Source organism: Danio aesculapii, chromosome 9, assembly GCF_903798145.1.
Source record: "Danio aesculapii chromosome 9, fDanAes4.1, whole genome shotgun sequence".
NCBI lineage: Eukaryota > Metazoa > Chordata > Actinopteri > Cypriniformes > Danionidae > Danio > Danio aesculapii.
Genome location: NC_079443.1, coordinates 18,338,724 through 18,366,125, shown reverse-complemented (window position 1 = coordinate 18,366,125; position 27,402 = coordinate 18,338,724). Strand labels below are relative to the sequence as shown.

General features: G+C 35.3%; 1 protein-coding gene across 9 annotated transcripts in view; it reads right to left on the bottom strand.

Moving 5' to 3' along the window:
- lmo7a (LIM domain 7a) overlaps positions 1–27,402 on the bottom strand; it is an 81,932-nt gene that overhangs the window by 20,565 nt on the left and 33,965 nt on the right. For 7 of the 9 annotated variants that reach the window (XM_056465100.1, XM_056465101.1, XM_056465104.1 and 4 more), the window contains exons 7-20: positions 24,741–24,936; positions 20,636–20,876; positions 17,589–17,885; positions 17,062–17,343; positions 16,046–16,201; positions 12,846–13,565; positions 9,473–9,502; positions 8,122–8,248; positions 7,554–7,693; positions 6,553–7,180; positions 5,322–5,546; positions 4,143–4,257; positions 2,968–3,129; positions 1,782–1,957 (exon numbers count right to left, since the gene is read on the bottom strand). In XM_056465100.1, coding sequence (XP_056321075.1) covers positions 1,782–1,957; positions 2,968–3,129; positions 4,143–4,257; positions 5,322–5,546; positions 6,553–7,180; positions 7,554–7,693; positions 8,122–8,248; positions 9,473–9,502; positions 12,846–13,565; positions 16,046–16,201; positions 17,062–17,343; positions 17,589–17,885; positions 20,636–20,876; positions 24,741–24,936 — 3,495 coding nt within the window. The remainder of the gene's footprint in view (positions 1–1,781; positions 1,958–2,967; positions 3,130–4,142; positions 4,258–5,321; positions 5,547–6,552; positions 7,181–7,553; positions 7,694–8,121; positions 8,249–9,472; positions 9,503–12,845; positions 13,566–16,045; positions 16,202–17,061; positions 17,344–17,588; positions 17,886–20,635; positions 20,877–24,740; positions 24,937–27,402) is intronic. The other 2 variants (XM_056465105.1, XM_056465109.1) reach the window with 2 other exon arrangements.

Sequence of the window (27,402 nt, the reverse complement as noted above, 5' to 3'; positions counted from 1 at the left end):
TCATCTGTTCAGTGCAATGAAATAAAGGGTTCGTTCAAAATGTAAAATTCTGTCATTTACTCAATCTTATGTACTCAAAACCCAAAAGAAATGTGGATCTTCATAAAATGAGGATTTTTAATCAAATATGAGGAATTTCTGTCCCCCATCAAAAGTTTGTTCACCTAAACCTTTTGACATTTGAAAACACTTGTAAGCAGATGACAAAACAAAACAAACCAACAAGAAGCTACCATGTCAATATGGACCAAAATCTCTTATTTCCAGTACCTTGTTGAATCTATGCCACAAAGATCAAGGCAGTTCTGAAGGCAAAAGCAGGTCCAACCCAGTACTAGTAAGATGTACTAGTAAGTGGCCGGTGAGTGTACTTTTACATACTTTTACATTCATGCTTTTGGAACAGATTGAATTTAGGTTAGTAGGGTTAGGTTATTATTTCTGTGTGTCCACACACACTTTACATCTAAATTTGGATGTCAGTTCACCTTTTAGTGCTCAGTGCTGTCATTTTGAGGATTTTAGTTTTCAATAACTTCTTTTCAACCATCAACTAGTTAATGGTGTATTTAAATGCATTTCAGAGATTTTTCTCTCTTTTGTATGTGCAAGAGAAGAGTACAAGCCTTGGCTTGAGTCATTGTGTTGCCAGATCATTCCCATTCATTATTCATTTATTCATTTTCTTTTCTTTATTAATCAAGGGCCATCACAGCAGAATGAACCAAAAACGTATCCAGTAAATGTTTTACACAGTGGATGCCCTTCCAGCCACAACCCAGCACTGGGAAACATTCATATACTCTTGCATTCACACCCACATACTGTATACACTACGGCCAATTTTTCTTACTCAATTCACCTATAGCGCATGTCTTTGGACTGTGGGGGAAACCGGAGCACCCGGAGAAAACCCATGCGAACATGAGGAGAACATGCAAACTCCACACTGCCAAATGCCAACTGACCAAGCCAGTGCTCAAACCAGCGACCGTTCCTGTGAGGTGACAGTACTAACCACTACACCACTGTGTCACTTAAGCCCATTATACCTATTATAAAACAAAATAAATCCAACTCCTTCATACTGAAAATAAGATTATTAGTATAATTAGTAACCTGCATCTGTTCACTTCATTAAGTTGATTGCTTTATGGTCAAAACCCAAATAAAAAGCCCCAATGCTCTTTTGCTCTAAACCAGGGAAACATATCAAAAACTTTCTCTGCAAAGAAGCCAATAACAAACAAGGCATCTCTGTCAACGGTGTTTAATTAAAACTGCAGAACAAACAAATGTTTGGTCACTGTTGCATTCTTATCTAAAAGAGCAGATACCAAACACTTGGCGTGTGTGTGAGTCATGATTGTACACACACAGAATGACAATATTGGGAACTCGCTCCTAGATTCAAATGCTGTAATGTTTTTTGAAACTTCTTTATGTACGCTGATCAAGACATTCTGTGATCTGTGAATCAAAAAGAGATGGAGCTTCTTCAAAAGATAAAACTGCTTGATTCATGAGGATTTATTTATTTATTTATTTATTTATTTATTTTATCTCTTTATGAATGTTTTAAAGCAGTAGAGTTTAGGGTGAACAGGCTTTCACTGGAAAAACATAAATCCTTCCGAGTATGAACAAAAGTATTATGGGTTTGGAACATGTGAGTATGTAAATGACGAGAGATTATTTTCATTTTGGCCTGAACGAACACTTTAACATGCATCAGTTTAAAACAGGCTATCATTAAGTGAAATCAACTGTAGTCTGCTCACATAAGCTGGCTGTGAGCTGACGTTGACGGCTTTCACAACGGCGTCCTTGGATTGTTGGGATGTGAAGTCCAGGCTGGTGGTGTGATATGGCTCAGAGGGACCTAGAGGATCCAGACTGGTCAGATTGATGGTCTTATGGCTTTTATATGGAAGGGAAGGTAGGTCTCTGCCCCAGTCTGATTGTAGCATGTCAACAAAACCATTCATTTAAAAAAAGAATTAGCAAACTATGAAAACAGATGCTACTGCACAGACAGACACTAAAAAAGTAATGTTTCTAAAAAAAAAGTGGGGATAAAAGACAGACCACCTTCCCCTGCCACGCAGTCAGAAACAGCTCCACACACACCAGGTTTACCAACAAGCTTACAGATGCCTTCTGATCTGCTTTAAGTCACAAACCATAACCCTGTTAGTAAACACCGAAAAATATGAACCACTGAAAATATCCACATACAGAACTTGAGAAATAGAAAATACATGCTACACTCTCAGAAATGAAGGTACAAAAGCTGTCATTAGGGCAGTATCTTTTTAAAAGGTACATGTTTGTACTTTAAAGGGACAGTTCAAACAGAAAAATAAAAATTCTGTCATCATTTACTCATCCTCACTTATTCCAAAGCTGTTGGAAAAAAAGCAAATACATACTATAAAAGTCAATGGCTGCTTTTTCCCAACATTCTTTAGAATATCTTGTTTTGTGTTTAACAGAAGAAAAAAAAACCTCATAAAACCATTGGAGTGTGAGTAAATGCTGAGAACATTTTAATTTTCGGTGAACTGTACCTTTAAGATGCAAATATGAACACTTTATGTTTTAACATGTACCATTAATGTACCAATACTTTTGGAACATATACTTTTGGAACTAGTACCACTCCAGTGACAGCTTTTAGGAAGACAAATGTATTTTAAACCATATAAACATACTGTAGACACCAGGCCAAGTAAAGGTATAAGCATTAAAAGAATAGTTCACCCATTAAAAAAAATAAACATTTAGAAAAGAACCACAGGTAAATTTAGAAGTAGGAAAACATACTCCAATGATCTTTGTTTTAGAAAAAACATTTTCTTTTAAAATGGCAAATGAATTGAATGTAACTATAAGTGTCTGGTGATGTTATTTCTATGGGTGAACTTGTTCAATAACTCATTTGAAGTTCAGATGTTGGGTACTTACTGTTCTTTCCCTGTCTGCGGATGTCCATAAGTAGACTGCCCTGCTGCAGGGCCTCCTCCATACTGTTCTTCCACTCACTGTAGCTCATGTCTGCCACCCTGTGTCCATTCACTGTTAGGATCTCATCTCCAGCCTGCACCTGACCAAACTCTGCTGGGCTGCCTACACACGCACACGCACAGTCAGACATTCATTCATTTATTCATTCATTCATTCATTCATTCATTTCCTTTGGCTTAGTCCCTTTTTTCATCAGGGGTCACCACATCGGAATGAACCGCCAAATTATTCAGCATATGTTTTACCCAGCGGATGCCCTTCCAGCTGCAACACTCGTACTGGGAAAACGGTCAGACATGTAGGTAATATTTATAATGCAGAATTTAAAATATGTTATAGAAAATATTGTTTGTGGTGGCCAATTATAGGCTTATCAGAATCAACCTAGTAAAACAAACCTGCATGTCCTACATACTGTGTCAGCAGCACACATGAGCAGCAGATGCTCTCTGAAGCTGCAGGTAAAACCTGTACTTTCTGCTTCATTGATTCACTGCCCAGTACATGAGAAAACTTCACTCACTCAATTTCCTTTGACTTATTCCCTGATTTATCAGGAGTCGCCACAGTGGAATGAACCATCAATTACTCTGGCATTTGTTTTTCACCGCAGATGCCTTTCCAGCCTCAACACAAAACTTAGAATACAACTCACAGTGCTGGGAAACACCCATGCCTTCTCCCATTCATACTGCCAATATAGTTTATCCAATTCACATATAGCATGCCTTTGTAGTGTGGGGGAAAAACCTACTCAAATATGGGAGATTCAGACCTGATGCAGTTGCAATCTGAGCTGCTTGCAATGCTTTTTAATGCCCACACCTAACCCCAATCCGAACCCTACCCCTCACAGGGACGTCATTAGCTCCATTAAGTCTGACATTGCATCTCTGAGATATGCAGTCTCAGCTTGCATCAACAAGGCTGCATCCCAATACTATTGAAACACAGACAGAACATGCTCTTCACACAGAAAGGCCTCCTGATCCAGCCAGGACTTGAACCAAAAGCCTTCTTGGTGTGAGGCAACTGCGCTAACCACTTAGTCACCATGCTGACATGAGAACAATTTTGACAATTAAAAAAATATATTTCATAACAGTATCATTTACCTGGAGCTACAGATTTGACACGGACACCCGTGGAGTCCCAGTCATGCTGAAAGCCGAAGTCTCGACTGCTGTTGGGCTTTTGGTTCAAGCTGATCCTCATCTCATTGTAGCCCACCTGGAAAAAGCAAACAGTTCAGATCTATAAAGAAAAGAAAATCACTTCTTGTTTACTATACTGAATGATTGCTTTGAGATTTTTTTGAGAGGGTGTCAATTAGGATTTATTACAATGAAAAATAAATTAAATAAACTTGTACTACTACTATTACTACTACTACAACAACTACTACTACTACAACTAATGATATTAATACTACAACTGCTTCTACTATTACTTAAACTACAACTACAACTAATGATATTAATACTACTACTACTACAACTACTTCTATGACTACTGCTACTTCTAATACTAATAATATTAATACTACTACTACAATTACTATTACTACTACTACTACTACTACTAATAATATTAAACCTATTACTACAATTACTACTACTAGTACTACTACTAATGTCAATAATAATAATAATATTAAAACTACTACAACTACTACTACTACTAATAATACTAGTAATATTACCACTACTACTACTTCTACAACAACTACTACTACCACTATTACTACTACTACTAATAATACTATTAATAATATTAATACTACTTCTACAACAACAACTACTACTACTACTATTACTACTACTAATACCAATAATAATAATATTAATACTACTACTGCTATTACTACAACAGCAACAACAACAACAACTACTACTACTACTACTACTACTACTACTAATATTAGTAGTAATATTATTACTATTACTACTACTACATCTACAACAACCACAACAACTACAACAACAACAACAACTATCAATAACCAAACATCACTCGCAGGTTAAGTAAAGTGTAAGGAATAAAGGCTTTCTATAGCCTATATCTATATATTAAAATAAATTTGTTTAAATATTTAAACACATGTTCTTCTCTAGAATTAATTTCTTCAGTAATTTAATGCTTCTAGAGATAATTAGATTGGTGGTGCATAAAATAATATCTACTCACTCATTCACTCGCAATGATTTATTAAAAATAAAAGACATATCAGTTCTGCACATTTAGTTTTAGATAATTGAATGGATTTGATTTGTGAGTTGTGAAGATCATCTGACCTCATTGGGAGGGTTGAGCGGGGATGTAGATTTGGGCAAGGGGGACACCCTGTTGACCAGAGGGACAGGAGATGAGGATCTCTCCTCTTCCTCTTCTTCGCTGCTGTGATCAGGGCTTTGCTGGAACTTTTCTTCATCTGTCATGTACTGAGCATAGCGGTTTTGAACTGCCGTTTTCTTGAGGCTGTCGGTCTCTCCATTTGTGCGCTTAAGAGAGTCATCCATCTAAAAGATTTAATGAAGCCATATACGTTTTTTGACCTCTTCAGTAATTGAGATGTATTGATTACTTGCAGTTATACTGAATAAAGCAGAACTGATCTGATCTTTAAATACTAAACAGCTCAAACAGAGAAATAGAGTGCATTAGTATCCGTCAACTTTTTCCAGCAGCTTTGGTTCAGGAAGTTATTTTTTTCCATTAATTTTCCATTAATGCTCAAAAGCATATACAATCATTTAACATATTATATATACATGTTGTCTTTATTTGAATATAAGTAATATTAAGAACATAAATATGGGATTTTCACTTCTAGAACCAAACTGTTGCACTCTGTATGACTTTTGAATTATGGTTTTATTCTAGGTGTAAATCAATTAGATGCTGTTAAATTAAAGTGTGGAATCAGAAAACCTTGTTATTAGCGACATCAGTGGTGGTTAACTGAATTGCAGCCAGCAACATATTGCTTCTGCTCACTTTTGCACATGCAACATGCATGGCAATAAAATTAGAAATACCTTTTTCAGCTATAACCTGACACCCTAAAATCTGCATTTAGTTGAATATGTATCTATGTGTTGTGCAGTTCTCTCTTTGCAAAATTACAAATAATTATAAAATAAATGCACAAAAAATGATTACAAAACTGCAATTAAGAAATCATCTGCTCATAGAAGCTCTGCAATTGACATATCAAATCCCGTTCTTTTGATTTCCCTGAAAAAAGGTCCTTCACATAAAAATATATGTGTATTTATGTGTATAGGGCTATTATAGACAACCTCAACCTAGGAAATCAAAGAGGGACTTGTTCTATTACAAGCTGTTCACACATTGGTGCAAGAAATACATATAACCCCTTTAATCTAATCGCAATTAGATGTGTGCTTCACTGAAAATCAATCACACTGCACTGGCAGGTAACATACAGTTCTCATAGAGCATTAATCTGAAGAAAGCCATCTGAACATGTCATGATGTTTGAGAGCAAACAGAGCCACTCACCGTGAACGCTCTGGGAAGGGAGGCAATTCTGTTGGACTGTGTGCCGAACGGCCTGGGCATGACTACAGAGGTGAGTCTTGCACTATCTGATCTCTGGTAGATCCTCGGGAGGGAGGCGGAAACCTGATCCAGCCCAGACGGCTTTGTATCCATTGAATTGGGCTTATACAATGAGCTAATGGCGTCACTGGAGCTCTCAGCTACTTTAGTGTTGCTAATAAACTCCGAGATGTTGGGTTTAGTGCTGCTGGTGGGCTTGATGGCACTGGCTGACTTAATCAGGCTGGTGTTGCTGTTGGAAAAAGCAGGAACGGGATCGTCCAGAAGACTTTGGGTCATCGTTTGGCTCACCTGATTGCTGTTATTAATTTTATCTGGGATATCAGGACTGGCACGGGCAGGTTTGGTTGATAAATCTGTCTGATCTGATGCCAGGGTTCCAGCCACCGGTTCCTTTTCTCTGAGTGATGGTATGGAGGGTACAAAGGGTTTGTCTGTGGCAGTGTAAGGGGTGTCAATGGTGTAGCTACGTGGTGGCAGAGTTCTGCTTCGGGGAACAGGATCTTCAAAGACATCATCAACGATGGAGTTAAAGCTGTCCCTTAAGTTGCTTTGCCCTCTGCTCTCTCTGAAAAAAAGGAAGAAGCGAGGGAGGGAGGCAAGACAAGAACTGCGATTAGATTACACTTTTACACCGAGCAGATGAAAGTAGAACAGACTACACTTTCTGAACTGACAACAGAGAGCAGAATGACACAAACACTGACCGCAAACATTTAGATAATAGTAAATCTGAAATTAAACAGCAAAATGTTTGAACAAATACTGCAAGAAATAAAATAAAACTACATATTAGATGTAACCAAAAATATAAATAAAATACAATAAAATTAAATCTAAAATTAAAAACTAAATTACAAAAATTTATATAACAAACAGAGAAACAGAAAATACAATAAAAAATTACAGCTTCAGCCTGATTAGAAGGAATGAATGTTCACCTCTCATCCTGCATCTCCTTGAAAGTTTTTGATTTCCTGGTGCCAACTGAAGTGATCTGCTCAATCTGCTCTCGTTCCTCTTTCTTCTTCACAATGTCAGAATTGACACTCCTGCGCTTACTCTTCCACCTTGAAAGATCCTGCAGGTTTGAGAGAAAGACCCTCAGCCTCCATAACTAACTGGAGCACAGGTGCTTATTCATTAGCAGTAACAGTAGGAGGGACAGTGCAGGAAAGGGTAGAGAGACATAGGGACAGATTGAAGAGTGAGGGAGGACTAGATTTTGCCAGTGTCCTATTTTGGCTCTTTGGCTCCACCCAACTCCTTTCCCCATGTGTATCAAGGGTCTGTATATGACCTAAATTTTGTACTGAAGCTCATTCCAACTACTGTACATTCACAATGGAGAGCATCAGTGAACTGTTGAAAACTACTTATTATCAATAAAGTGTGGGAAGATGCACAGGCAAATACCTTATGAAGAAACGTTAGTTTTATTAAAGCACAGGCCAAACAACTGCATTCATAAACATTAATGATAACAAAATCTTGTGATCTGACACTCACGTCTTGCCACTTATCCTCACTCTCCTTCAAACGGTTACGCATCTTCGCCAGCTCTTCAAACCGCAACTCCATCGCAGAGTTGTTGGCGTTCATCATACCTTCTGTAATGTCGCTCACTGATTTGCTCCTATAAATAGGTTTAAAAAATAGTTATTAGAAGTCAGATGAATTTTTAATAGTAGACAGGGGTGTCAAATCCCTTTTCAGGCTAAGGCCAGATTGGACAAAATTTCCTTGTGTATATATATATATATATATATATATATATATATATATATATATATATATATATATATATATATATATATATATATATATATATATATATATATATAATTTACTGGGAAAAGGAGGATAGAAAAATATTTAATGCATTAAAGCCATTTAGGTTTTTAGTTAAAGTCTTAAGCCCAAAGTAAACTTTGTTTTTAATGTGTACACTTATGCATAAACACTGATCAACAACACTGCAGGATAATTACATGTGCAGTGTGCATAATTACATCATCAACACTGTAGGAGCAGCTCACACATTTGTTGCAATAATAATTATAATTAATAATAATTTATCCAGTAATTTTAATTGAATGATAGCATCAATGGCATTCATGTAATGATGGCATTACATAAACAACCAGTAATTCAAATGAATGTTTATAATAATAATAATCATGAATGAATTATGAATAATTATAAATGATTTTCCAAATAGTTATCGTCTTATATATTATTCATAATTCAATCATAATTATATATATACACATTGTTTTGGTCACGTTTTTGTCCTTTTCGCACAACATTCTTAAGTTAATCATGTGAGTGTGCTACTGTTTGCATTAATAACAGTTATACTTTGGGCTTTACAGCTCAACCAAACCATCATAAATAACTGACATTAATACAAAAGACAAAAAAAACAAAAAAACCCCAAACAAACAGTGTTAGTAAAAGCAGGCATGTGCTGAATATTCTTAGTTCTTAGTAGTTGGAATAATAGACAGCTATTGAGTTTTCACATACGCTGTGTGGTTACTCGGTGGGTTAATATTTCATGAGTGTCCTGTTCAATCACTGCCACTCATGTGATACACGTTCATTACAGATTTACCTGTGTGATCTTTCCAGAATGACACGTTTAGACAGATTTGGATTAAATTAAGTAATATGTGTGTCTACAATGTTTCTGCAGTGAAGAAAATTGGACAGGAGCCCAATGGGGATTTAAGCATTGTGAGTACATTGTAAGTGTCAGTGCTTCATATACAGTAGAGGAAAGCAGGGGAAACAAAGGCCTACGCAGCAAGCATGACCGAACACACACACACCATTCCTGTACAAGACCAGAACTCACCCTTCACTATCAGAGTTTTTCTGGAAAAGTCTGGAGAACCAAAGAAAACCACAACAACAACAACATTGTCATATCTGGTGTGATGAATGACTGGTCAATGAACTAATACACTAAATATCATTTTATATAATATATATTTATTAATGTGACTGCAAAAGCTGAATTTCAGCTATAATTACGCCAGTCCTTTATGAATAAATCTAATCTGCTGATCTGGTACATAAACTGAAACAATACATTTCAATACATTACAATACATAGAACTGTTTCATATTGAATTGAGGGTCCAAAAGAACAATATTTCTTTAAAATGTTAATCTTTTGTAAAATAGAAGTGTTTACTGTTGCATTTGATCAATTACACACATTCATGCTGTATGCAATCATTATTTTTTTTTAATTGTATTGCATGTCATTAGCTTAGCATTAGATTAGCTTGTATTGCACCAGCTATGATCAAGTGCATAATGATTATTTATTATACAGTCATGCTTCAACATTCAATTAATTCCCAGATCACAGTCCTGGCAGTCTGACATAATATGTGAAACCTAACATTAACTGTCAGCTGTAACTCTTTACAGTTTAAGGTGGAATGACATCATTGGAAACTTGTTGAATTCCCCACCAAACCCACTGTGGTTGCTCTTTTTAATGGTCCAGCATTACATGGACTCTGATCAGTTGAAAAGCTGTACTTGAGGTTCAAGTGTTAGGTGTGTTTCCATGGCCACGTAAGTGTAAGTTCCAGCTTTCACAGGATCACAAGGGTGTGGGGAATTTGGAGCTTGAGCTCATTGTAAGCTGCCTTGTAAAGAGTGAATGTGTCTGACTGGATTATTTATATACATTGCTCAGGTTTTACAATTCCGCCACTTCTTAGCTGGATTCACTCACACCTTACAAAGTCTGGTAGGAGACTTTTACTTAAATAAACGTCAAACCAGTGGAATCTGAACTGCATTGTAATGAATTCATCACTAAAACCAAAACTCAATTTTTATTAAAAACAAATCAATAGGTGGGCAAACAGCTGTCTGCACTGTAAAACCCAATAAGTTAAGGCAACTCAAACTACTTATGGAAACCGATTGCAACAAACCATTCAAAAACTAATCCTAATGAGTACTGTGAACTTAATTGATTTGAGTAAACGAAGCAATTTGAGCACAGTAAAACCCAATAAATGAAGATACCTTAAACCAACTGAGTACTGTAAAACCCAATAAGTTAAGGCAACTCAAACCGTTTGAGGAAACCGATTGCTACAAACCATTAGAGTTAAAAAACTAATCTATATGATTACTGTGAACTCATTACTTACTCCATTTAAGTTGAAGTAATGAAGTACTTAATTAACTCATTAACTTCAACAATGAGTTCGAAATAAATCAGTAGAATAAACTTTCAGTATATTTTTAGTTAACTACACTCATTTTATTTGATAAAGTTGACTGTTGGGTTTTACAGTATGTAAATCTGATTTACAGTTTGATATATGATTTATTTAAATATAGTTTAAAAACATGTTTACAAATACTAGTTTCCAAAAGATTCATGGTTTGTTTTTATTTTATTTTAACTGGAAGCTGCTGATACTGGAAACATTCTTTCAGTTAAAACACATTTGATACTGGAAACACATTCATGTTAGTGTTTACACAACAAAATGCACTTATAAACTGAAAGGATTTTCCTTAGGGTTTTGTAAAGTGTAAAAAAAAGTGACCCCCTTCTCAAGGGGGAAATGGCAAATAGCACTGTATTATGCAAGCCAGGGGTGTGTTTCCGAAAACCATCGTTAGCCAACTAAGGTTGCAAGTTCCGTCATCACAAACATAGTTCGTTGATTTGCCATAGTTCCTGCCTGTGTTCTATTCCCAGTTATCCCCCAGCCCCATTCATTTAGAACATCCAAACAAAAAAACTTTAAGGTCATCTCTCTTAGGTGTATTTTGCTTTCAAAGTATTTTTACAGTTCAGTTTTAGCGATCTTCATATTGAAAATAGCGCTCCCTTCACAGTGCACTTTCAAATCATTTATGCCATTTTGAACACAGCCGTGGCTCATGACTAAAGCTATAGATAGGGCCAGACGGAATCTGCAGACATTTTTTGCTATTTCTGCCCAGCATTTTGTTAAAAATCTGCGGATTTATGTGGAATGATTTTGAAATAATCATCTGTACAATCATAACTAAAACCTTAATATATGAACTAAAAAGTAATACTTTTTAAACTTGTATTTAATGTTTACAACGCAAATACAATTAGATCCACTTTATTTGGTAAACAAAGCAAGTCATCTATATAATATATCTACTAAAAGACAGAAAATATTACTTTAGAAACTGTATTGTAAATTAACCATATAAATATTCTCATATTAGTCAATAATATTACTGAAATTAATTTAAAAACTGAATAAATATAAATTTACACACATTTACACAAGTAAATAAACAGAATCAATGATGGGCTAAAAATCTGTGGAAATCTGCAGAATTCTGCGTGCGCAGATTCCGTGTGGGCCTAGCTATAGGTGACCTACTATTAAAAAGCAGAATTTATGTTACGTCTCCATAACATAAATATATAGCATATGTTAATGCTTTTAATTTATAGTAGCTTATTTATTAAGAAACGTATCTGTACTGTATATGACATGGGCCTGTTGGTTAGAACGTTTCTGCAGTGGTTTGAATGTGTCAAATTGCCAAAAACCTTTTAAAAACTAAAACTAAAAAATATCCTTCTTAATAATAATAATAATGATGAGATGTTTAGAGCATCATTATGGATGTTTTCCGTTAACTAATGTGGTTCAAACAATGAATCTGCGACAAAGAAACTACGATTTTAGGAAACACTCTTCACTATATTGTTCTTTTTCCAAATGATGCATCATACTATGATAGTTCAGCCGAGAGTTATGTCGTTGTTTGAGAAATGCACCCCAGAGTAGTAGGTAATGTCACATTCTGAAGAAACACTACGCCTCATGCACAATATTGTTGTTTTTTTATATGCACCGACAAAACAAAATGCTGTCATCATATCAATGAATTATATGCATAAAATTCTTCTGTTCTTAGTTTTAGCCGCCCAAGACTTTGTGCACAAAATGAACAAACAAGAGAACACTTTGAAGCCAGCCCAACACAATTTAATATAGAAATCACACCAAATATCTACCCGTTACAATCATTCATCAAGTGGCATGTCTCATGCAAAGTCAAACCTCTGTCAGATGCAAAAACATTTGCCATCGCCAGTGCAAGATCACAGTTAACACGAGAATGAGAAAGTACACTGCAGATGAGCTCACGATGACAAGTGCAAACAGGCATTTCTGCAGGCTCAGAAACCTAACCTCTCCACCATCAGCCTCTTCCGGTACCGCACTCGACTGGCCTCTCTGATGGCCTGCCATTTCTGCATATCATCCTCACTGCAAGACAACGAAATACCGGGAGCTATCCTGCCCTCCATTCCTTGGGTATTTAAAGCTCTCAGCTTCCTAAGCAGCATATCGTCTGTTTTCAGATGCGGTTTCATCTCTGCTGTGGGTCTGCACTGTCTGGGTTCAGTTGGGTCACTCATCAGCTTGGCCTGCAGTTTTGGTGGTAAAGACCATGTTTCTGGAATAGGAACAGGGTGGTAGTTATCAGGGGCCCCGGACAGAGGGCGATGGCTGATTTGCTGTTGAACTTTTCTAGAAACCACATCGTCTTTTTCAATGTCAGGATACACAGGTTCGCCCTCATGACGGGGCTGAATTACCACCGTGACGTCTGCCTCTGATCTACGGCGAGGCACAAGGAAGTTTCCGTACTTCAGCTTGGCCAGGTCATCGCTCGAGTGGAAGGCATTTGTGCGACGTGTAAACATATCATCATTTTCCAAATCAGGCAGGATGTCGGCAGAAACGTTGTATGGGTCGTTAGGATGTTCTCGTCCAAGGAGTGGATGCTTTTCACATTTAATGAGTCTGGGGCCAGAGGAGGGATCTGGACTGGGCCAAAAATCAGGTGGCTCAAATTTAGGCAACCCAACAATCTGCTGAGCAACAGTGAAGGGTTGTGTTTGAGAACTGTGGGTGAATGAAAGGAGAAAAGAGGAAAGAAAGGGTTCAGAACATGCAAGGGAACAGTAGGAGAAGGCAAGTGAAAAAATAACTGCAAGGTAAAAAGGGTAGCGCATAAAGCAGGATGCAACTAACCAGGTTTTATATCATTATATTACATGCTTCACATCTGTATTATTACATTTGATTCTGACTGGTCAATCACAACAATCCAATGTATGTTTTTCCGAGATAACAACCGCTGAAACTAGTAAAAAAAGTTAATCTGGGCACTTAGAATCACCTTGACTGTTAGCGAATAAGTCCATATCTATGCTTATCTGTCATGCCGCTGTTTTTGATTGTTTACACCCAATTCACATGGGGCTTGAGCGGCAACGCTTGACAGAGGACATGGCTGAAGTTGGGGCTGACGCGATCGTCATAGCAGCGTCAGTCAATGAAATTAGTTAGCAATCGGCTACTGTCTGAGCTGGTGTATTTGCATACAGCGATCTGATTGGCTGATAATTCCATTGGCGCTTGAAAAGTTGATAAAGTCCCAACTTTTGCAATGAGCAATGCCACTGAAGCGGCGCCAACTGATCCACAATGCAGTTTGGCAACGCCTGACGTCACCCATTCAAAGAGAATGGGAAGCGTTGGAGCTGACACACCTATGTGAATGGGGCGTTAGTGCTATTATGTGCCTGAATTATACGTTGGTTAGTGTATACTCCATCAGCTCCATTTAAGCATTTTCATTTTAGTTCAGCTTAAAGAATAAAAAGAATTTAACTTAGGACATTGTTTTGTGTGTAATATTTACATTTTGTGGCAAGTAATAAGTTTTCGCTGTTTTCGCAAAATAAAGGTCTTCAGTATCAAACAGGCTGACAACCCTGTCAGGCTTTATTCTGCAATAACAACCGCTAACATGTACTTTATCCCTTACATAACACGTGGACTCGATTTGATTTTAGAATTTAGAACTATCTTTAAGAATCTGCTATAGCAAAGCTCAGCCATACTATAACAGTTCATAGCGGGCATGAATAATAGGAACCGTTCACAGGAAGGACAATAACTACTTTGTGTTTGAAAAGTAACTAGGCAATATTTACTGACTACAGAACAAACAGTCTCTAAACAGACAATAGTAAATAGGATTTCATATTTCCCATGCTGATTGTACAGACAATGACCATGAAAGGTGGTATTAGAAATATGGCTCTTAATAACATTTTGTTTGTGTTACTTTAGTTACCTGGTAAATAAAATGATAAAGACGTTTCCAAAATCATTCTAAATCAAAAGAATATTATCCACACCACAGCTAAAGCAGTAACAGTATTGCGTGGAAACTTTCAGAATGATTTCCCCCCCAGCTGATAAAGTGCAAAAATATAGATAGCCAGTCAGAATCCATCCTGTTTTAAAAAGGCACAGGCATTTAAAGCAGTAGACAAAAATGCAGTGTGTGCTTATAATGTGTGAACGTGCCTTTGCAAAATAACTATGAAGTTGTAATCATTCTACATTTATGAGAATGGGGAAGTATGATAATACTAGAATGACTTTTCAGCTAATGTATGACACCGACAGACTTAAAGAGTTTATAACTGCTTATAACTGTTCATGTCAATGATTGAAATAAACATAATTTTAACAGATTACTAAGTATGGTTTTATTATTGTAAGTGTAACTACAGATTTACTATGCATTTAGTTTTTTTTAAGTGATGTGGACACTAATATATAGTATAGTTATTGTTATTGATGTGAAAGGGTCCTCAATTTCTAAAACCGCAACAAAAAAAATTCATAAAGGTGGTTGATATAAATACTTTGATATATTTTATATCTTCTGAAGGCATATGAAAGATGTGTGTGGTGAATAGACTAAAATTTAAATCAGCATATTGCTCATTGTGACTCATAAGCTACCATTTTATTGGTGAATCAGCTGCTGCACTCAAATGAAAACAGTGTGCTTGTAATCCGTCAGATTTGTAAGCTGAATCATCTGTATTCATTGAAAAGGTCAGACTCAAAGGAATGACTTATCATTCAGGAATGTACTGATCCTTTTCTAGAATTCAGCCCACTGACTCATTATATAATATGGCCACAGTTGTTTTTAAAGGCAACTGTTTATTGGAGGACTTTACTGTATAGTTTTGTCTTCTCACACAAATCTTGCACCTTCTAAAGAGCTTTTATTTTCTTTCTTTTGTAACTATGAACCATATTAAAAGATTTTCACAATTTTTGAGGGTAAGCTGATCTTTAAACATTTTATTTATATACTGACAGTACGAACCTTTTCACCACTTCCGTTCGGATACAAAAGCAATTGTTTGGTGAGATGATTAACATCAGTGAGGATGATTTTGAATTAAAAAAAGACTACATATTAGTAAGCATCAGTTTATTAGAAGAGGAGAAGCTGATTGGGGAAGTGAGCAGATGTCCATTCCTATGGCATGTATGGATGTGATAAGGACCTGTGTGTGGAAGTGAGGCAGGGCAGAGCAAGGCCTTCAGGTGAATGGGAGTGAGAGTGAGGGGGTTCAGACTGAGTGCGGGAGAAAGTGGGCACAGAATGCCAGGGATTGACATCACCATCTGATTCTTCAGAGGACGAACCTGACTTCTTGTGGCTGGAAAATGTGAGATGAAGAGCACAGAGAAAGATACAGAGAAGAAAGTTAGCAACCTTCACCAGGGAAAAGGCACAGAGAGGTGACAGAAAAGCCTTAGTGATGAAAGTCAATGAAGAATAAAGAAACTTTCAGGGTTTGAAGTGGCATGCAAAATAATTTGGACATTTAGGCCATGCTTAAAATATGTTTCGAAGTAAAACCGCTCAAAAGCAAAATTAAATAAATACAAAATTTGGATATTTTACAAGTTGTCAATTTGTGAGGAAAATTTTAGGCCAAGTTGTTCTGAAATAAGGTCTAGCATCATTTGCTTGCAAATGCCACGTTATGCCAAATTGGGGAAGCATAAGGGAGTGCTAAAGCATCTATGGAATTATTTGTTAATAATTTTCTAATCAATAAGGACAGTGAATAAACAACAGGTTCTTCTTCAAATCTATTCAAATTAATTCTATTATTATTATTATTATTATTATTATATTATTATTAATAAATTCAACTTACATCCGTAATTCTAAATATGTATAATATTATTAAAATACTAGAACCAAATTGTTTTCATTAACAGTTAATTATTTAAAAAGAAACAAGTTATCTATATGTATTCTGCTCAAATGTAAAACCCCCAAGGCTTATTATGGTAATAAATAGGTAACGTATTATTATTATCAAAATACTGTTCAGTCTTTCTTAAAAGACTAAAATCTTTTTTAATACTGTTAATAGAACCATTAAGCAATCAGAAAGCTTTATGATTCCCTCCGCTTCTGTTCATCTGGTATATCATGCATGTCTTGGAATTTTTTTTTACTAAAGGTTTAATTTTGTTTCTTATTTTTCCTCAGTACTGGACAGACCTGAAACCCTGGATCTTCCTGTACCAAGGGCGACGCTGGGAGCCCAGTTTGATCTTCTTGATGTGCGCGTCCTCCTCGGGTGTCCAGAATTTGGGCAGAAATTTATCAAAAGGCACCGTGGCAGACAGCTGAGGCATCAGGCCTACTTTACGGGCATAAAGGTCATCTTGAACAGGATCGGCATAGCCAAACTCATCATCCTCCTCCTCAGAGTCATCATAAATGCAGACGTCGGCAGATTCAGGCCTCCTGTGAGTCCTCTGGAGAGCCTGTGACTGACTGCTGCTCAAAAAACAGCCATTTTTATTACATACTGTCAGTAATCACTGCACATCACACCATCCATGGCTAACAAAGCACAGCAAACCAAACAAAAATCAAATATTCCAAAAAAAAGGTTGAAAATCAAGCGAAATAATGACATCACGGCAACTCAAAACCAAACGTTGAAGTTTTCCGAAGAAGACCCAAAGTTAGCACTGATAAACAGCAAGCAGATGCATGTCAGTGATGCCACTGTTTCTGACCTGAGATGGGTCAGTGTCTGCCGGGGCACATTACTGATGAACACATGGGGTCTGGTGGTGCAAGGGACAGCAGTTGCCTCCAGCGGGCTCATGGGTAAGGCAAAGTTGGTCGGAGCGACAGGAGAAGGGCTGTGAAATCTACGACTAGCGAGGTCATCTAGAACCACATCAGGATCCGGTCGATCTGCCTCTGAATCACTGCTCTCATACTCATAAACCGAAGCCTGGTGGGCTGCTGTCTGAGGTTTCAACCCGGTCAAAGATGAAGAGTCTGAACCTACCATTTCAGGACTGGGACTGACCACAAACAATAGTTTCAAAAGCACAATAGCAAGAAAATAATAGAGAAAACAGACAGCTGCATTTAGACATTTCATGGCTGCTCTAACAACTCTCCTAACAAAAAAGGAATTTTATGATAAACCTAAATTATAGGGGGGCAATAGGTACATGTTTTGAAAAATGCTCAATCACATAATTTGGCTGAAGACTTTGGTAATATAGGGATTATTCCATATATTATGCTGCAGTTCAGTCTGACACAGAACACTTACTTTAGCTGAAAAGCCTGAAAAAATCTGAAAAACCCATTAACAAGGATTACATTTTACATTCACCAAGTTCCAAATGAGAGTAAAAACTTGCTTTGGCAAGTACATGAAATATAAGTGACATTAACTCACCAGTAAGTTGGCCGGTATATTTTTAATTAAGTCGCAAAGACTGTGTTGTAATTAATGTACATAAATGATTTTAATTTGATGGATTGCAAGAAAAATACTCCAAGTGTCAAACATCTTCCCAAGTTCTAATGAGAATAGTGTTGTCAACAACAGAGAAGCATTTCAAATTCACGTAAAAAATAAATAAATAATAATATTTTAGCTCAGTACACACTCAGAAAAAATGGTGCAATGCTGTACCAAAGAAGGTACAAACCCTTGTCACTGTGGCAGTACCTTTTTATGGAACAGAATTGTACCTTAAGATAAGAAAACAAATTTGTACCGTTGCAGTTTGTACCTTTAAGGACATGATTTGTACCATGGGAAACCAAAATACCTTTGGTTTTTAAAACCTGCAGATACAATATTGTACCGTCATCAAAGGTACAAATCTGATCCATGAAGGTACCACTACAGTGACAGGACACTTAGTACATTAACAGTGTCAAATGTGTTCTTCAAGAACTATTTAAAGGCATTTTGCTTTATCCAAAAAGCGTCGATTAATTTTCAGTAATTATAAAACATCAAATACATTTTTAAGCAATGTTTTTTAAAATGTTTCTTTTTGTGTAAATGCACCTTTTCTATTTACAATAAAGAATAAAAAAATACTTTAACGTAAATCAAAATATCTATTTTTTTGCTAAACATTTCACAACACTTTTCACAAATTTGTTACAGAAACACATTCTCCCATCTACAATATATTGTAATAATATATTGTAATGAGATATGCACAATGTTTAATCAGTTTTACAATACTAAAATGTCTGCATGAACACTTTGCATATGCAGGACTTTTGCCAGCTCACGTGCGTAGTGGAAAGCACATGCCAAAAGGTGCGGATATCAATAATAAAACCGTATTTATCAGAAAATGCTAACCAAATGTTTAGTTTTCAATACCTATAGTTTTGTTTTTACCAATTGTTTTGTTTTATAGATCTTAATAATGTTTATGAGTTTCTTTAAACATGTGCTTTTAAATGATGATTCAGGTTTTAATATGGAATTTATTCATAAAATCACTTTGCCTTTCCAGTAATATTTATTTTCATAGATATTGTAATAAAGGGGTTGTCCAATACTTATGTACCTTTTATGAGAACAGTTGTGTACCTTAATTTCAATTGTACCATAAAAGGTACAGAACAGTATCATAAGAGGCCTTTTTGTACCATATATGATACAACTTTTACAAGGTACAAAACTGTTCCTTAAGGAACATTATTGTACCACTGTGTACCTTTTTTTCAGAGAGTGTAATAAAATGGTAATTTTAATTAATTAAATTATTTTAAGTTAAAATATGTAAATATGCTTACTTACTCCCAGGGCCATTTATATTGAAGTTGATATTTAGCCACACCATGCTGTTGTTTCATAACATCTCATTTTTACAAGGTGGTTTGTTAGCCTAATGCTCAACCACAAACCTGGCGGACCAGGACATATGCACACACGCTATGGACAATTTAGCTTACCCAATTTACCTATAGCGCATGTCTTTGGACTTGTTGGGGAAACTAGAGCACTCTGAGGTAACCCACGCGAACACGGGGAGAACATGGAAACTTCCCACAGAAATGCCAACTGATTCAGCTGGGATTCGAACCAGCAAACTTCATGCTGTGAGACGCATTGACTGACATAATAATAATAATAATAATAATAATAATAATAATAATAATAATAATAATAATAATAATAATAATAATAATAATAATAAAATTATTATTAATAATAATAATAACAATAATAATAATAATAATAATAATAATAATAATAATAAAATTATTATTAATAATAATAATAATAAAATTAATAATAATAATAATAATAATAATAATAATAATAATAATAATAATAATAATAATAATAATAATAATAAATGAACTAATAAAACAATATTAAAATAATATATGTCTGCCCAATTTATTCTGCATACTTATAATAAAAAACATACAGATGGCAGGTTTGGCAAAACGTTATTTTACAGTAGGCCCTGTTGCTTGAAATCTTGTGACAATTTCTCATTTAGAGTCAAGAACATGCATGCAAAACTGATTTTTTGTTTAGAAAAACATGTGAAGATTAGAGAAATACTCAATTAGTTTTTTCCATTTCATTGCTTTCTTAGAAATACAATTGACATATTAACCATTCTTTTGTTATTTTTCTATGGTGTTGTTTTGCACATTAGAGAAAGACCAAACCCACCCTTTCCACATCATTACTGGTCACCTTTCTAAAAAGAGGGTGAAAATACTTTAACAAATGCCCCCTTGAATCTCTGAAGTGCAGTTTGCATTACTGTACCTAGTGAAAGTGCCATCATCTTCTGTGAACATAGGGCTCGCCCAGCTTCTTCTGTTGTCTTCATTTCGTTCTGCGCGTTTCTTGCGTAATGGTGCTGGAACGTAGCCGGACTGCTTGTCCCGTGTTGGGAGAAACTGATTGAACTGAGTGGTAGTCTTAGGTGCTATGACCTGTGAACGGCGGTACTCCTTACTGTCTGCCATGGTGAAGCTCAGATCTGCTTCAGGGTCACTGCCACAACCTGGAGAAACAGCACAGAGAGCCGTGGGTGAGGCTTTTAACACACACACACACGCACACGCACACACACACACATGTGATTGTTTTCTTTCCTGGCTGGGATTTTAACTATTTTTATAATGAGGTAATGATATTTTCTAGCTCATAACCCTAAAATTTTATTTATTCATTTTCTTTTCGGCTTAGTCCCTTTATTAATCCGGAGTCGATACAGCGGAATGAACCGTCAACTTATCCAGCACATGTTTTTACACAGCGGATGCCCTTCCAGTCGCAACCCATCTCTGGGACCCTAAAACTTACAAAATGTAAAAGAATAAAGATCTTCATAGAGATGCCATTTAGTACATTCCTGAAGCTGTGTTTCTTATGACAAAGGTCAGATGACCTGTCTTTAAAGTTTTCCACAGTTGTACAAACCATTTTTTTATCTGCATATTCAAAATGCACATGAAAATAGGTGGATGGAAACATAGCTACTGTCTACTGTAGAAGCGATTACGATTTTTTCTCTTTTGGGAAACAATTTTCACATTTGTTAAGGCCATGTGAACCAATTTATTCAGTGTATGAAGCTTAAAGATTTATTTTGTTTTCAGGATTTTCTTTATCGTCTTACTGTTCATTTTATTATCAAACATTTTAAAGGTTTAAAATCAGTTTTTGCCTTAATATAAATTATTTCATGTTAGTACTCTTAGGCTTTATTGCAATCTTTATCTCAATGGACAGTGAATTTACTTAACTAATAACACAAATAATAACGCAAATATTACATGCTTTCATTAATCTGTATATACAGCATGTACTGAATAGCTTTGGGCTCAGAAAATTCTCAAAATATAATTTTATTCTAAATTTTTTTAAAGGAAAAAAAAGGTCGCTGCAAGTTCTGAAAGAGATCAAACCTCAGCGAGGAAAGGAAAAGTAATGCAAAAGTAACCCAAAAGTAATATAACACATTACTTTCCATAAAAAGTAACGCAAATAATTACTTTTTGGGAGGAGTAACTCAATATTGTAATAAACTACTTTCAAAAGTAACTTTTCCCAACACAGGTTGTTAATATAATATAAATAAGTGAAGTTTCACAAACTAATTTCGAGAGGAGCGCATGATTTGATCAACGTGGCTGGTCTCCCATTCGCAATCATTAGTAAGCCAATCAGATTAATTCAAACTCACTATAAGTAGCCTGTCTAAAACTACTCCCATATCTTTGTTTTCTGAAGAAACCCCCCATCCACCCAATCTTCGCCCATTCCTCTTTTACTAGCTCTCGAGGACTATCTGACCTCATACCCCCTTACATGCTTTTTGACCAGGTGGGAACCATAGGCTCAATTATCTCCAAGCTCAGGGTTCTCTCCCTGGACAGCATGCCAAACTAGCTAATATTATTAAGCAATATCTAAGTGTGAACCTTAGAAATGTACATTAATTCAATAAACACTGCGGCTTAAAAATTTGGGGTCAATGCATTATTTTATTCACGTGTCCCCCAAAATATGAAGCTTCATTATGATGTGTAAACGATGGAATAAAATACCAGTGTATATCAGAGAGAGTACCACTTTTAATCATTTTAAAGATGTTCTTAAAATTTGGCTTAAAAAAAAATCAGATATGTAGCCACTAATTTGATTTTATTTTATTGACAGTGATGTATTGTATGTATTGTACTGTAAGTGTATATTGTATTATTTTTTACTGTTAAATTTGTTACAACTTCCTGCCCAGGGACTGCAGATGTAAATTAGCTTTATACCTAACTCTGGCACAACATATCATGTTGTACATTGTCCCTGTATAAATAAATAAAAAAAATAAAATAAAAAAAAAACTGTGATAATAAATAGTGTTTCCTGAGCTTCAAGAAGGAATCAGCACATTTAGAATTATTCGATTTGTAGTATTTTACGTTAATTATTTTAAGATTATAAAAATACACTGAAACCTCTCATTCAGCAATAGTGTATTCTGAAATGTCTTAATTGTCCTAATATTTATAATAATTTCCCCCAAAGTTCACACATGCACATATTTCTCAGTAGTAAACATGTCAGTGGGAAGCAAGTGACTCATTGGCAGGTCAGTGGGGAAAACGAAAAAATGTCTCACTGGGGTGAACGTAGACAGTCCAGAGCACTAATTATATGAGTAGATAATTACATCAGCACCTTTCTCATGAGCTGCAATTGAGCCCCTGGGACTCTGACTGAGTAGAAAGATGCTAATGTCACTGAAATGCAACCGTGTAGAAGACTATGAGCTGATGGCGGTTTGCACTTTCCGTTAAAACAGCATCTGCTGACGATCAAAGAGCAAAATACAGCTCATGACAAAAGCTTCATGGATCCCCTAGAGGGCACCAGGCATTTGATTTGACAAGCAAGAGTTAAAGGGGACATGCCAGTTTTCTTAATGTAAAATAAAAAGTCAGTGTCCCTAGAACATGTCTGTGAAGGTTTAGCTTAAAATACCTAACAGATCATTTATTACAGCTAGCCAAAATCTCCCCTGTGGATGTGAGCAAAAATATTCCTATTGGAAGAAAATGAGCTGCTGCTTTTCCAGAATTGGGTGGAGCTTAACATGTTATTCTGACACTCCAGAAACAACAAAAGAAGCAACTCTCATGCAGCAAAATGACCATGACCATACAGCTTAAGCAGTGGAAAAATATTCCTTCCAACGTCACTAGGAGAGTGAAATCTGAGTGGCTTGCTTTTATACATGTAGCAGAAAAAGGTCAAACTAAATTACTTAGTGTCCATTTTCACATTTTCTGGGTAGGAACATGTAGCTGGGACTGAAGCCAAATTATCATGATATGTCCCTTTTAATTAATAAGTTAATCAATAAGCTAAAGTTTTATTTATTTATTTATTTATTTATTTATTTATTTATTTATTTATATTACATGTAGTGTAAGTACATAAGTACTTGATTCTGATTGGTTTCTGATTAGATTACAAGGTATGTTATTCCCACATAACAACTGCCAATTTATACAATATAAACAATATCACAGGGTACTATGAATCATCTTACATATTTATATGCTTATCTGTCACAGCGCTGTTTGGCATCATCTTGTGCCTCAATATGCACGTTAGTGTGGGTTTTATGTTTAATTTAAGAGTTAAATTAGTAAATTATTATAGCTTAGATCAATGTTTTGTGTCTAATTGTTTACTTCTGTTGCAAGCAGCTGAGTGTAATAAGCGGGATGATGTAGATCTGGGTGGTTGTTTTCATTGAATAAAGCCTATCAGCAGTCTTATCAGCAGCCCAGCATAGATGATGTGTATTAGATGTACATTATCCATTACTTAAAATTATTCATTCGTTCACTTTCCCTCGGCTAAGTCCCGTTATTGATCAGGGGTCACCACCGTGGAATGAATCAGCAACTATTCCGACATATGTTTTATGCAGCGAATGCCCTTCCAGCTGCAACCCAGTACTGGGAAACATCCATAAACACTTATTACAGGAATACGGTACGGCCATTTTAGTTTATTCAATTCACCTATACCATGTCTTTGGACTGCAGGGGAAACCAGAGCACCCGGAGGAAACCCACATGAACATGGGGAGAATATGCAAGCTCCACACAGAAATGCCAACTGACCCAGCTGGGACTCGAAGCTGCTACATTCTTGCTGTGAGGCGACAGTGCTAACCACTGAGCCACTGTGTCACCCCTACCTAAAATGAACTGCATATTATTCTTTCTTTTAGATTTTTTTTTTGCGTGTAACATGACACAAAATGATTTATCCAGCTTCTGCTTTTTTATTCATCAACTCATCTCTGAAAGTCAAGCTAGAACACACAAAAGAGACTGAAGAGTCTTACCCTCGCTGCTGCCTTTGAGTGTGGTGTCTGAGGATGTGCTGTAGGTCCTGGAGCCCAGCGAATTGAGGCTGTCTAGAGAGTCTTCTCTCCTGTGTCCGGCCCGCAGCGGGATGAGCTCTTCTCTTTCTGAGTACCAGCTATCTGGATAAGAGCGGTTTGGCACACTGGCCCGCAGTGATGTGCAATCCTCTAGAGCCTGTCGAGCACAAGGGTGTGAGTGTGAGGGAGACGGGCCGACACACACAGCAGGCACAAGGGAACAACACAAACAACAAATACAGCACACAGACTTGATCAGTGCACAAACACGGGCTTACTCATAAGAATTGTCTGTTTCTTCAATTGTTAGTCATGACAGTTGGGCCAGTCTTGTATACAGAAGTGTTAAAACTAGAGCTACACAATTCTGGAAAAATTAACGACACACACTGCTATGGAAATATATATTTAATTCCAATTATTTTCAGTTATTTATTTTATGATTTACACTACTGGTCAAAAGTTTGGGGTCAGTAGGATTTTTAAATGTTTTGTATACCTCACCAAGGCTGAATTTATTTAATCAAAAATACAGTACAAATTGTAAAATTGTGAAATGTTATTGCACTATAAAAGAACTGTTTAAAAGTAGTTTAAAATTAAATTTAATCATTTATTTCAGTGATTTTAAAGATGAATTTTCAGCTTCATTATTCCAGTCTTCAGAGTCACATGATCCTTCAGAAATCACTCTAATATTAATACTATTACACTCTATTATTATTATTATTATTATTATTATTATTATTATTATTATTAATGGTAATAGTAATAAAAGCAATAATGACAGGAGTAATAATTTAGTTTGAAACTACATACAATAAGTAATAAACATATATTTAATAAATAAATATTTAACAATTAATTATATTAATAAATATATAACAATTTTTACATTTAATAAACACAGCCTTGATGAACAGAATCATTTTATTTAAATTGTCAAATAAAATTAATCATTAAAAATAACTGACCCCAAACTTTTGACCTGTAGTGTATATGTATGTATTTGTTTTATTCTGTAAACTTCTGACGACATTACTATTAACATTTTAAAATAAAAACTTAAATTGTGCCATAAAAGTGCCATTTTTCAGACACCATTACATTCATTTTTACACAACACATTACTAAGAAAAAAATGACAACAAATAAAAAACTCTGTACTGATCAGTGACCAACTATGTATTTTGTATATTAAATTAGAACATTACAGAATAAAACTATTTTGACTTAATCCCACACCTGACAAATTCACCGAATCCATAGGATATTCAAGTACTCTGTTAATTTTTTCCATAGCTGTATATACAGTATTTAATATTAAGGATCACAATTCTTCTATGATTTTGAAAAGATAACAAATAAATAACAAAGTTTACTAGAGATTTAGACAAAATTGTAATGGCTGCAGTCTTTAATAAAATATTTAATACATAAATGCTTCAAATGACAATTTGAATGCTAGTCTGAATGAATGATTTAAGTAAAGTCTTTTATTATTTAATAAATCAGAGCTTCTTTAACAAATTAGTCTATATTTATATTTACCCTTACACTAGGATTAAGGCATTATTGCAATTAAACTTCATCATCATTGCATTAAACTTCATGCAAACAGTATCATAAATGCTTTAAATTAAAATTTGGATACTAGTCTGAATGAATGATTTAGGTACGGTGTTTTTTACTTCATAAATCAGAGTTTTTAAAAGAGTTTCTTTAACAAATAAGTATATATTTATATTTACCTTTATAATAGGATCAAGGCATTATCGCAATTAAACTTTCCTTCATGTAAACAGTATCATTTAAGTTAAGTTACACTGAAAAGTCTTATAAAATTACTTTAATAAAATAATACCTGATGATTACAAACCATTATTGATTTTGATTTTGTTTTTCAATCAAGTGCATCCGTAATTTTCAGTTTCTGCTCAGAATGTTAATTTCTGTGCATCCCTAATTTTTTTTTTTGCTTGGATGTACACAAATGCTATTTGTTGTCCATACAAACAATAAATGGACTCCATTAATTTCACTTTGATCCCCTAAACTTGCTCAAAAGACAACTGAAAGCAAAGTCTCTGCTCCTTACATAATCTACAACCACAAAATACTTCAAATAAAGTGATGAAGCAAAGGCAAACGCTGTTATAACTACATTGCAAAGTAATTCATGGCACTCAGTAGCCTTCCAATGCTAACAAGCTACATACAAGAATTTTGTCAGTTAAAAGTAACCAAACTGCATACAAACTGAAGAGGGTTGCTTGTGTCATGGAAACATTTTACTACAATGAAGTCTTTATATTGAAAATAGGAACTAATCGCAATAATGATCCATATGTCAAGTGGTCAAGGCATTTCTCATTAAAGTTACTTAAGATATTAAGTTTTGTTTTCAAAAAAACTGTAACTTAAGTTTACTTATTTATTTGTTAGAAATTAAGACTACATATCCGACCTACACTGTAAAAAATTATATAATCAACTAGTCTTGACAGCATATGTTTTAAGGTCATTGTAACTTATTAAACTAAGTAATCATGTACTAACTTAATTTTATAAGTTATGCAAGCTATTTTAAGTCAGTTTAACATAATATAAGTTCAATGTACTC